We start from the raw sequence: 13,394 nt of genomic DNA, 5'->3' as shown, positions 1-13,394 counted from the left end.
CAATTTTTAAAAGAACATCTTCACTGAAAGAAAACAAGTAGCCAAAAAAAAAAAAAAAAACCTTTCCTCATTTCTCATTACATCCACAAAATCATGCAGCATCCAGCCTGTAACACTCAAAATTCGTTTCATATGAATAATATGCACAGCCCRTTTCAGTTCCTCTTTCCTGAAATTTTATCCTTTTATCTGAGGATGAAAAGATTTCTGTAGCATCAGTTTGTCAAATGGCAGTATCATACAACAGGTAAGACATGCCAAAGGAATGATGTCCATTACCTGCAAAAGAGACTGCTTTGAAAGGCAAGAAAAAAAATAGAATTACAAATCTCAGCAACGATTTGCTGGTGCTTTCAGAAACAATAAAGGCAGAGGAAGAGAGTCCCAGTGCAGCCAGTAAATATTCACGTACTTCAGCTTGGCATTTCAAACAAGTCAGCAAGCCTCTGCTAAGGAACAGAATCACAGTATCACAGAATGGCTGAGGTTGGAAGGCACCTCTAGAGATCCTCTAGTCCAACCCCTGCTCCAGCACGGACACCCAGAGCACGGGGCACAGGGTGGCATCCAGGCGGGTTTGGAAGATCTCCAGAGCAGGAGACTCCACAGCCTCCCTGGGAAGCCTGACCTGGGATTCTGTCACCCTCACAGGAAAGAAGTTCTTCCTCACATGCAGATGGAACTGCCTGTGTTGCAACCTAGTCCCACTGTCCCTTGTCCWGTCACTGGCCACCCCTGAGAAGAGCTTGGCTCCTTCCTCCCTACATTCTCCCCTCAGGCATTTGTACACGTTGATCAGATCCCCTCTCTACCTCCTCTTCTCCAGGCTAAACAGGCCCAGCTCACCTACTCTTTCCTCATACGAGAGATGGTCCAGTTCCTTAATCATMTTGGTTGCTCTAACTCCGCTGCCGGCATCTCCRACCTATACTCATTGCACCACAGATGCAATGACTGCAGTCTGCCCCAAACACTTCCCTGAAACTTTCCATTGGCTTTTTAGTCTCAACAGTAAATATTCAGGTCTCTCCTTCTCAACTCACTTTAGCAGATAGGGGATAGTATCTCCAGGAGAACAGATATTTTGAATATTTTAAGTGTGAGAAAAGATTAGTGTATTGCAATCACTATAGGCTCAAAGTAATAGCTATATCTGATTGAGAAAAGGGCTGCAGGGCTGTCTAGAGGGAGCTCTGAACAACCTAATTCTGACGCCAGAAATAATACAGCCATGCTGCCATGCTGCTCTCTACACATTAATTCACCCAGATACGTGGAAAGCTATCCAGAACAGGCAAGAACCGCTCCTGACTCCAGAGGCATCAATGAGAACAGCTCCTCCTCGCACCGTTCTTGTGGTTCACAAACCCAGCTGTCCATCCAGCCCTCTCTTGGAGGTCTCACGTCTACTATGGGTAGATGCTGGCAAACTACTGAGCCACCTACTACAGAAAACAGAGAGAAATAAATTTCTTATCTTAATGCCTGGGGCTATAAAGCTGCAGGAGTGTTCAAACGCCCCATGTACGCTGAGCCATTTCCACAGCACAAGCAGAAACCCAGTGGAGGGCCAGGAGGAAATAACTAACCTGACTGTGCTGCTTCCTGGGCACAATCTGTCACATTCACAGCTACCTTGGCCCTGACAGAGGCACTTTCTGGAACAGAAAGTTTTTGGGAYAAAATTTTCTAGAGGCTAGAAGAGCACTTGGGGAAAGCATCCCTATAGGCTTAGCCTGTCCCCTATGCTTTTCGTTATGCATTTGTATTTCATCATTGTCAGACGAAATATACTCTATTTGAGTTACCTTTATGATCCCATACTGCTGCTTTTATTTCTACAGACCACTGTATTACGCTGCGTAGTCACCTGGCAGAAAGCATAAATAATGGATTTTCTTTCCCATACCTTACTAAGAATACTGTAAAGAAATCACAGAGAGCATTTAATTTCCTAAAGACGTCCGACTGAGGTTGAGCCGTCTTAGAACAAACATTTTGCTTCTATACACATTAGGACCACAAGAGAACCTTACCACACCATTTTACACACCTAAGTCTTACTGTTGTCAGTGCGAGCATACATGGTAGCTTCCTTGCAAGAAGTATTTTACTGCCTGACTTACTTTAGTAACCTTAACTTGCCTTACTTTTAAGGCAGATGTTTACAATCTTTGGATTTGTAACTAGGCTAAATAGGCTAAAGACAGGCCTAAAAGCCATAATTACACATATCAGTGAAGTGTATACTTCTGAGTGTATACACTAAGGTATAAATTACACTTTGAAACAAAATTTCCAAATTGCAAATGCATTTTTTTTCCTGTTGGCATGAACTCCCCGGCATCAGGGGTGCTCCTGCCAGCAGAGCACTGCCACACTCTTCCTTTCTCACACCCCARTGTGACAAGCTTAAGCCAACAGGGCTTTGTATAACACATCTGACTCAAGTGTCATAAGGTTTGCACTGTGGAAGGTTGACAAAACTGTCACATGTTCAAACAGGCCTTTTTCTTCTGCAGATGCAATGCAGGGAGACCAACTGGAAAGAGAACACTTCAATTTTAGGTCATTCTCGGTTTGCTGTAAGGCATTTTGCTAGAAAAAAAAAATGACAAAAGATTTTTATTAAGCTGGATTCAAGCCTGTCTCTCTATTTTTTTTTTTTTTCGTTAATGTTCGAAATAGTGAAGAATCAAAAATCCAAGCTGCAACTGAAAAAGCTGTGGGGAGGGAACAGAACTTCTTAAATTCCTCTTTCAATGTAAAACTAGGCCTGTGTTTAAAAGGCTTAATAGTTACATCCTCGCTTGTCCTGGATTACATTTTCAAAGTCTACATTGTTACCAAGTCAAATTTAACAGGACTGTCTCCTGATTCACTGTGTATTACATCCCCACCAGGAAACATCATGTGTGAGTTGTAACAGAAGGCAGTAAAAAAGTAGCTTACAGTGCACTGCTTCCCCACAACCCATGCTGTTCCGTCCTCAGGTACAATGTATTCTTGACTAACAAAAGTCAGGCCAGTCTACTTAAGCTTAGCAATACAGAAGAGTTCTTTTTAAAAACTTGTGTTATCTCACCATTAAACATGCCAATATTAGAGACAGTTCTTTATTTAAAATACATTTTGCTAGCACCTCACTGTTAGAGATGAAGTAATTTTTAGTGAAAAAAAAGGCATAATAATGGCAACATGAGCAGAGGACATATATGATAGTAGTATTCTTAGTAGTATTCTACCATTAAAGAAGCAAAACTGTTTCTATAGAGATGTTTCTCCTTTTGATAAAAAAAAAGGAGAATTTGCAAAGAATGTACCTGGACTCAGCATTATTCATAAAAGTGGTTGCCTTTGAGCAGCCTTAAGGCCAGTATATCCCATCAGGAGCTTTGCAAGGCAAGAGTGGACATGAAAGGAAGGAATTCAGAGTGAAAAATACATAAAGATATCAAATGTTAGCTCCATTCAATCTTAATTCAATAGCATAGCAATCTGTTTCGTCTTTTTGCTGATACTATGAAGACAATAAGCACTTCCATATTACCGATGGAATATATTTTATAAGGCAGCTGATAACCAGTGCAGTTGCATCATCAATTTGCTGCATCATCAATTTGCTGCATCATCAGTCTGCACAATCTGAAGATTTGTTTTCTAATCTCCCCAAATAATACCTGCTTATAGGCAGGTATTGATAAAGCGACTTGAAGTAAACACAAGCTACAGTGGCAGCTCATAAAACCACACAGCACAGAAGGGGAGCAGTAAGAGTAATGGGGGTTTGCAGTAACTGACTACAGACTGTTGAGTAGCGAAGAATTTCTATGCAATTCTGTTCTTTTCCACTAATATTGGACTACAGAAGCTTCTCAGTTACTTTTGTCAAAAGTGAGTAAAAGGCTACTTCTCTTTTTACCTTGTTTGCCTTTCTGATTCATTGGAARAAAGGATTTATCCTAAAATGTATTTATATATAAAAGACTAAAAACCAACACCAAAATGTGAGTCTTTGAACTATCCACTATTTTGCAGAGGAGGGAGCCACAGGAGGAGTGCAGCAAGAGCGCAGCTGGCCAGCCAGGCCCATGAGGAGCAGCAGTCTGACACTACCAACCAAGCCTGCCCAGTGTGAGCAGCAACCGCAACCCAGGGCCGCAGGGCCAAATCGCTGCTGCTCGAGGGAAAAGCCTGGCCCAGGTTCGTAAWTCTCTCACCCTGACTGACTAGTGTGGAGGGACCTTCTAAAACAAGAGCAGCCGCCCTATGTGAAGACACGAGTTCAGTTATTACTTGCAGTGACCGGTGCTGCCCAGAGGCTGCTGTACAGCACAGACGGGCACGAGGACGGCCCCAGCACTCGGCGTCGGGGCGGCTGCGCGCGGAGGCGCCCGCGTTCAAACAGCRACTTGAGTTAACTGGGCACTGAAAATAGAACTGCAGATTCAGAAACTGGAACCTCCCAGGGAATCACGTATGGCCAACCTGAAGGGCTTAAAAACAGCATCTCCCATTGGCACACCTGATTTTCTTTTCCTTTCTTTTTTCATCTGCTAAACCCTGTGTGTGAGATTCCAACCATCACCCTGCAAGTGCAGATGAGCTCACTGACAAGATAAAAAAGCTCAGAACCRTGGGGAAGATTTTGGTTTATCTAAGGTGCAAAGCCTAGAAGGAGCTGGCAAGAACAGCAGAACTTGAAAAGATCCTTGGAAGGGGGCAAAGCTTTTCAGTTCAGTTTCACTTTACCAGCCAAGGAAGCAGGTGAGGAGCAGAGGCTGCTGTTTGGTCACCTATGCCAGGAAGAAGAACATGTACCCTAGAAAATAAACTCTCAAAGTAAAAAAGCTCATGTTACAGCCATTAAAAGAAGAAAATACTACTAATAGATTTAGGGTAGAACAAACCTTCCTGTGATTTAGTATCATATGGGTGGTTTCTAGATGACCGTTTCCTCCCATGCACTGAACAAACATATGATGCTTTACATCAACTGAGGAACACGCACGCTCTGTACCACTTACCTCCAGCTCCACCGAGCGCCTGAACTGAGCTCTGAGCACCTCTCTGATGCCTTCACTGACATTCCGGAGAACAGCTCTTCGGGCCAGCACTGGAAATTAATGACACTCAGTAAATACATTTCAGCTGCATCTCTGGGGTCTTGGTTCAAAGCCACTTTTTCAATTGTGCAATGCATGAAAAAGCAGGCAGAGAGATCGACTACAGCAAATACATCAGACAATGAATCAGGAAACAGATGAAGATGTAACTGCATCCTAAAAAGTGATGCTAAATGAAATTTAAGGAGCTCCAAGGCTTATTCTGTTTTTTTTTTTTTTYCCCCATGTCTAACTTCCTCATTATTCTAGTAAAAGAATTTTCTTAAGAGCCACTGAGGCATTCAAAAAGGATCCAAAAGTCATACTGCATTCGCTCTCATCTGTGCACCACAATGAGYCTGCTGTCACAAGACAGTTAATGTTTTGCAGGCCATGCACAGAATGCAGACGAGGTCAAAAGAAAAAGAACAGACACAAAAAAAAAAATCTACTTTTCTCTTAAATAAAAAATAAATAACTGTAACGCTGATTACTGAAAAAGATACCAACTGAGTAAAAGACGCTGCTTTTAAAAAATTTACACCCTTATGGATGTTCTGTCTGCTACGATCACACTTCAGGCAGTGATTAGAGATGAGGAAACAACTGAGAAACATGATGTTGCCATTCTCTATCTACTTTTAATCAGTAACTAGCCTAAAAACTACTCAAATTACAAGTTAATAAAAAAGTCTTCCTCACCACCATCACAGTGAGCCCACCCTCCTACCTGGACCTGGRGGAGGGAACTACGTCCATTCTGATTCACATACTACACTTACTCAGTACAACTGACTGGCTACAATATGCAGTGCTCCCACAGCTGCCCTGTATTTGTTCTGTAGTACTGTTTTGTTAATAACCTACAGAGACACAGGAAAACACCAAAAAAGCAGACAGATGCTACAAGATCAYTGATTTTGAAACATACAGCTGTCACTTCCCTGGTTACAGTCACGCCAAATCCAACCAAAATAACTGAGGGGGGGGGGGGGAAACAAATGCTACCTAGTCCAGTAAAACGATAAAAATGCTAATAAAAACAAAAATTTTGAAACTAGATTTCCTGTTTCATTTAAAATATTTCCCTACATGTAGGATTTTGCTTTTGAACAACAGCAACAGCTTTAAAGAGAAGCTTATTCAGGCAGYAAGTAAATTTAATAATTTGGCAGAACAGGGCCGTGACAAAAACATTCATTTTCAGCCAACCAACTGACAAAGCAACCACAAATACAACTTGCTATTATGTAGGTAAAAGCAATTTTAAAACATTATTTCATTCACTGTGTGCTGCAATGTGTATGTAATTCACTATCACAAWGGGCTTTATTGGAGTGAGCTCCCTTATTTGCAATAATAAATGATAAATCAACAGGTTTACAGCTGGTTGCCCAAAGTTGCGCCGTATTCCTTTGCAGCTAACTCAACACTTGCTGCTTAACTACGAGATCGCCTGGCAGTGGTTTCTGGAAAACAAAATGCAAGTGCTGGAAGTGCCTTACCGGCGGTGACRAGGTAAGCGTCGGGAACGGCGATGTCGCAGACGTAGGGCGGCCTGGTCGTGCTCGGGGCCGGGGTCGCAAACGCAGCTGCAGACGCAGTAGTGGCTGCCACAGGAGGGGACGAGAACGTGTCCGGGCTGCTCTCCGTAGCTGCCGGGCCACGGCTGCCCTCAGCACTCGTGGCACTGGTCGGGGGGACAGGGCCTGTTGTTGCATCAGCACCGTCGGCCACGTCAGTTCTCGGGGGAATGTCGTATTCCGTGGGAGTGCTTGGAGAGGGAGGGGATTGCGTAGGGACAAAGGATGGGGTCACTGATACAGATTCTGCAGGAGAGGGAACAAGGTYGCTCACGTCGCCCTGTGAGGTGGGATTGTCAGGATCCGCGGTCGGAAGCGCAGTGCTAGCACTGACCTCGGCGTAGGATGTTAAAAGCAACGTGGGGTTACCTGTAGCACCAGTATCCTCATCAGGAGCCAGAACAGTTGACAGTAGAGATGAAGATACATTTAAGACAGGAGTTGTAGGAAAGGTAGTAAACAAGGAGACCACGTTTGTTTCATTGAGCAAGATGCTGCTGGTAACAGACTCGGTGTCAGCTATGGACAGCACCGGGGTAGGAACCACTGGCTGAGAAGAGAAGAGTGAAGACTCTAACGCAGAGGTAGCTCCTGTAAAAGCTGAGGTAAACAAAACTTCAGAATCCATTAGCAACACTGACGTTGCCTCCAGAAATACAGACAAGTCTGAATGAAAACGTGAGGATGGCATTACTTCAGGAACCTGCGTCCCTGGAACAGAGGATGCGCTTGAATAGAAGTATGACGTTTGCCAGAGCGGGAGCTGAGACGCCTCAGTGTCTGTGCTGACAGGGGTAGCTGAGTCCCAACTGGAAGCATCCCCAGCAAGCGCYGATGTCCCAGTCAACAGGGTCTGAGGTAACAGTGTGGCTACCTCACTTGGCATGAGAGAGTAAGAAGTTAGTATGGCTGCTGCTGATGAAGACAAGTAGCTAGGTTCAAAACGAAATGGTGTTGATAGGGAGCTGGATGGAAAATCCGTAACATTTACAGGTGATTCCTCCCTTGTCAATGTCCTGTCAAGCAAAACTAAAGATTCTGATGGCGTAAATTCTAGTGACTCCAGAGCAGTTGTCTGACTGATTGCAAAGGATGGTTCCGGCTCACTCAAGGTGAAGGTAAATTCAAGGGGAGCACTGGTAGCATCAGGAAGATCTACACTAATGCTCGGTGTTAACAGAAGAGTTTCCACAGCAGGGAGGGAAAACTGAGCAGAGGAGACGTTCAAAGCCATTCCTCCAGAGAGCTGACTGTAAGGAGGAAAAAATGCTGTAGGCATTTCATTGTTAATGGCAGCATCCACAGTGCTTAATAGAAACATGGTTGACTCGGGGATTGCTGCGAATCCTGAAGAAAACGAAACAACAGGTCTGGAGGGAAAAGAAGTATCAAAAGGTTCAGGCGTCGGCTCCTCTAATTCATACACATCAGCTATTGCAGTTGTAAATGGACTTAGGCCTTTTACTTCGGAGGCCTGCAGAGACAGAGTTTCGGGGTAGTCACCTGAGCCCACCTCATGCTCTGCAGAAAAGCCTGGCTCTGCCAGGAGGGAAACCGAGTCACAGGACAAACAAGACAGGGATGATCTAGTGAAAGGCACTGGGCTTAYGAGCTCGCTGGAAAGCTCAGACTGACTCGGTCCTTGGGACCTGGCAGGCAAATTTGGTGCTGAACTGGAGAATCCGTGTGTAAACAAGCTGCCGTTCAGAACCACGTCAGCGTCACTGAACGTGACACGGGAGGGAACCGGGAGAGATGCAAGCGGAAAACTCATTGGAAACACAGCAGGCTCGGCACTGCTTATGGAAACTGGGCTGGCCCACGGAGCACTGGAAGTCGGATGGCTCCTTCGACTGACAGCTGCTGTTGCCCTGCTCTCCACATCGGTGTCACTGTCACCATGTGGGGCTGAACTCGGTGCTGTAGCCTGTGCTGCTGTATGGCTGCTTTCACCGAGCAGCCTAAGAACAGCCGACCCGTCTGAAGTGGCCTCCCAMGGCAGAGATGTTAAACTCTTACTGATGTTCTCCCACCCTGCAACTACCTCTTGTGGAGGAATGGGAGTGAAATATATGTCTGCGCTTGGAGGATGCAACAGCGAGTCTCTGCTTGCAGTTAAGATGTCCCTGTCTGGTACAAAAGGTGGGAATGTTGTCAGCACGTTGCTGTCTTCAGAGACARCACTTAGCGGTGTCTTCTGCAGCGCTGCTTCCATGTCATATGGCAAAGAGGAGACTGATAAGGAAGGTGTTAGCAACACAGTTTCCAGCGTGTCTGGTGGTGGCTGGATTGTATTAACTGAGTGAGGAGCTGTTAAAGGGGCCAAAGCCTCRGGCGGCGGAGTCCAGGGCGCCTTCGGGAAGGAGCTGACGGATTCCTCGGCGCTCGGGAGGGCTTCGCTGCTGGTTACGGCGACGCGCACGGGCGGGAGACTTCCCCCTTCCRACCGCCCGGCCGCTTCGCCTGCGTTCAATGAAGTCACATCAAGGGGAGCGGTAACTGAAGATAAAACCGTTTGAAGAAAACTACGTTCTGGGGAATCCAGAGTACTTTTTGCTAAGGCCATATATGTCCTGCTGCCTGATATGCTTTGGTGCACCTTTGAGCCCACTGAGGAAAGGGAAAAATTTTGCTGCTCCACGGATACCTCATCTAAATTGAGAGGGAAAGAGAAAGAGAGAGAATAAAAGTAACAGATTAGCACTAGCAGCACACGTGGACCCAGCAACATTGCAAACTGCGCTTCTGGAGAGCTCTGCCAAGAGCCTAAAGGGCTGGGACAAAACCACTCTGTACTTGAACAACCTCCATGAGTTGGTCAGCCCAAATAACAGCTTTCCTTGYGAAACTCCCTTCCTTGGGAAACGAGTAGGACAACTTGACTCTTCTCCTACAGAGCTGCTGTCCTGCCAGCCCCCCCCCAAGGACAGAAAGCAGCTCCCTCCTACCCGCACGAGGCTGCAGTGCAGCTCGCTAGCCATTTCACACAGCAAATCAATCAAAGAGCACGGAGGTGCAGTGCAGAGAAACGCTTTGCTATCTTTATGAATCCAATTTAGAGCTTCTGCTTTCCATTAGTACCACTTCATTTCCTCCTGTTTTATGATTTCCTAATCCTAGGCTCACCAGCAGCTCAGCGCAGCGCTGAGTGCAGGCGAAGCAGCAAMCACTGTATTGCCCTGCTAGAGCAAAGAGGCAGGGCAGGGCCAACTCTGGCCCCCAAAATCTACTCTCTACCATTAAACACACACACGCTTTTGAATATACACTGTTTAAATACCAAAGAATCAAAGCATCAAGAATTCATTGACAATATATTGCTCGGGCACTGAAACATGAGGTCTCCATCTAATGCAAGGGCATATGTGTTTTTTCAGCGGACATAGAGTATTTGCAAAAATGGTCCCCATTCACTTTTACTGACCCAAAATTCAGACAACCTTCTTGTCCTCTATCTAAAAAATAGTAGGGAGGCCTCATGCCCTTTCTACTGCCTCCCAGCAGCCTCCAGAGACACATGCAGAACTGAGACTGCTTGCCTTGATCCTGAGAAAAAGGTGTCTGCAGCAGAATTATATTTGCTTATTCTTGTCTCTGTCTTTCAGTTCACAGCGTCTGAGCTAGAGCACAGAAAACCCCCAGTCCTGCTAGAACTTTTAGATGCAGCAAAACACTAAAACCGCAGTGGGAGTTACTTTCTTCCCAACGTGGTCCATCCACTCTCCCCGCTGACGTTTGAACATGACTACTCTTGTGTCTCACTAGAAATCCTAGTCATGACCCTGAGATGCTCCCAGCCAAAATTACTAACAGCTGATACCTCTGGGCAATACTTTGGTGTCTGAGTCATACTTTGKAAGTGCAGACTGCACACAGGTTATTACTGGGGGTTGCTCTCCATCTTCACCCTAGTTTTACTGGCCATTTTCAAGACATCAAACTCTTGCCCAAAAAAAGCAAACTTCAAGCAGGACTTTTTTGCACCGTTTTCAAGACGAGCTCCTGCCAGTACCTGCAATGAGTGACATTTATGCCACTTGTGAGAGATGAAGAGGGGCTGCCTGCACATAGGACACAGTAGGATGCTGATGTCAATGGCAAGAATTTGCTAAGAAAAAAACGTCCCGTAGCTGCATTTCTGTTGCCTGCCATTCGCCTCCCATCTGCCCTTTAAACAGTCGGTGGCAAATTGCTTCATTCCAGAACTGCCATCTTCACTCATATCCACAGCAAGAGTGCTTAGTTTATGGGCCACCTATAATAAAACTTCACTGTTCCCATTTACAGAATTTCAGCAGTAATAGCTGGCTTCGGGGACAAAAGAGAAAAGCTAAGAATTCACTACATATTTTAATCAAGATGCTTGCAACAAACTACGTATAAATACTATTTGCATTAGTTGAGTATAATTCATTYCCTCTCACAAATGCATTCTTGGGGCATTGTGAAGATCTGAATATAACCTTTTCCAACCATGGATGTATTTTGCAGAGAGATCGTAGATTATTGCTTGAGTATTTTCCTGAAGTGTCAAGACTGCATTATTAGCTTTCAGAGCTGCTTATTAAAGGAAACTGAAGAAAAATTGCTCCAGGACATCTTGCTTGGATATGCATAGAGCCTTCATCCTTACATTAGCTAAGCCATCTGACCACCCTGTCTTCCCAGCATTGCAGCTTTCCTACACAAGTGCCTTGCAGTGCTCCTGGAACCTACTGACAACACGCACTAAAAAGGTGGGGAGGAGGTAACGAGGAACCCGTGCAGGCACCCACTGAGGGGATGGGCTGAAATACAAGCAGCAATGCAGGGTAGAGAGCGTGCACAGTGCTCAGTGCAGGGCTCAGCTGCGCCCCAGAGGATGCCTCCAAGCCCGTAACCCACGGGAGCCCCTCACAGCAGCTCACACAGCCAACACRTGCAGCCGCCTAACAGCGCTTCCCAAAAACGATACTTTGCTGCAATTATCCCCTCCTTCGCCCGCCTACTAAACTCCCTGGAAGGACTTTTCAAACACTGACCTACTGAATTGATCTATTTTGGATTAGATGATCTGTAAAGCACAATTAAAGGTGAGAACTAATGCATGGAGTCAATGCCACTCATCACCCCTAATAAAACCACTATAAAATGCACTATGATACTACCCTATACATTACAGAGCCAAAGCACACACACATTTTGCAGCATAACAGACAGCATTCTCTTAAATAGCCTCAATCTTATTTTCCTCCCAAAACCCAAAGCAGGTATAGCTAACGAAGCTTACGAAGGGTTAAGGGGTAATGACAAAAGCCTTACAGCATTCTCAAGGAAAACATAACAATAACAAAAGCTAGTTACTGTGCTCGCCTTGTAAAATTTGTGCAGCTACGTCCTTGACTCCCTCCCCAGAGCTGCACCGCTGAGCACAGCGCGGGGCCGCAGGCTGCGATCACCACTTCCGTGTGCTGGGATCACCACTTCCATGTGCTGGGACCACCACTTTTGTGTATTGGGATCACCACTTTCATGTGCTGGGATCAATCCACTTTCACYGGCACTTGAACACAGCAGGAGCAGCCGCTCCCAACAAGCCGGGATCCCAGTCATGGCCCCTGAGCAGCGGCCGGTGACTGCAGCCCCACACAGGAGTCAGAAAAAGTTTCCTTTTCCATAAGAGCTTCCCTGATCTTGCTCCTTCATTTGACTTTTTCAGACTTTGGGTTTCTTTTTTCTGCACATTTTGTGTAAGCAGGGAGTTAGTTAAAGAAAAAACAATGCAGGACTATAGAAAGAATGCTGTCAAAACGAATCACTTCACACAGACACATGCAGTGTCTATGACACATGCAGTCATATCAGAACTCCTTTTAGCTCATCCAGTAAAATACCGTCCATCTTTGGCACACTTTGCATGCTGAACACTTGCTTAAATTGAAATAAAATGAACTCCAAATTATAGCCAAACATAGCAATAGATACATTTCTCATCTTTATGATTTCACATTGCATTTCCTTACGGCAATAACAGAACAAGGCAGATGCATTAGACACCTTCAAAACAAAAATGACAAGCCCTGCATTGCTATAGAAGCCATTTTCATCCTGACTAGCTTCTAATTGGAGAGCTCACTTCTGATGACGATACTCACACCTCCTCCCCGGGCAGAGCAAAGAGCAGCACCAGCGACACGCGTCCCCGCYGAGCGCGTCCATCGTCCCTCAGCCCCGCGGAGCGGCCCGCGCCTCGGTGCCGCCCGCGCGCGGAGCTCCGCAAGGCCACGTTCTGCCGCAGGAGCCACAGACCCAGGAAGAGGCACTGGGAAGACTTAGCGACATGGTMGTAAATGATACACGGGTAAGGCAAAGTAAAGGCAATTTTGGCTTTGAAAACACTGCTGTTTAACARTTAATTGTTATTGAGAGACAGATAATGTTCTCTTATGAGCTGCACATAATAGTGTAGTTCAATAGTAACTAAAATAATAGCAACTTATGTTCTTATAGCAAAAAATGTTCCCACTCATGCAAGGAAGGAAACTCAATTTCTGGGAAAGAAGTTGCCTTTTCTTTTTTTCTTCCCCTTCTCTAGCTTTTTAAGAAAAACATCACCCCCAAAACACGACAGATCTTGGAAAGCTTGCAAGCCACAGGACATGGCAAGAGCACGGATTACTCGAGGTAAGTACGGAGGGAGAAACTCACTTCTGCATGCTGGATTTTG

General features: G+C 45.4%; 1 protein-coding gene across 1 annotated transcript in view; it reads right to left on the bottom strand.

Moving 5' to 3' along the window:
- Positions 1–12,568, bottom strand: part of KIAA1549 (KIAA1549 ortholog) — an 80,644-nt gene extending 68,076 nt beyond the window's left edge. Inside the window, exons 1-3 of the mRNA XM_026038495.1 lie at positions 12,562–12,568; positions 6,611–9,340; positions 5,028–5,116 (exon numbers count right to left, since the gene is read on the bottom strand). Coding sequence (XP_025894280.1) covers positions 5,028–5,116; positions 6,611–9,340; positions 12,562–12,568 — 2,826 coding nt within the window. The remainder of the gene's footprint in view (positions 1–5,027; positions 5,117–6,610; positions 9,341–12,561) is intronic.
- Between the last annotated feature and the right edge of the window lie 826 nt (positions 12,569–13,394).

This window comes from Nothoprocta perdicaria, unplaced genomic scaffold, assembly GCF_003342845.1.
Source record: "Nothoprocta perdicaria isolate Ctin4 unplaced genomic scaffold, notPer1 scaffold_210, whole genome shotgun sequence".
Classification (NCBI taxonomy): domain Eukaryota; kingdom Metazoa; phylum Chordata; class Aves; order Tinamiformes; family Tinamidae; genus Nothoprocta; species Nothoprocta perdicaria.
Note: the sequence above shows the minus strand (reverse complement) of the source record. Positions and strands in the feature narration are given on the sequence as shown.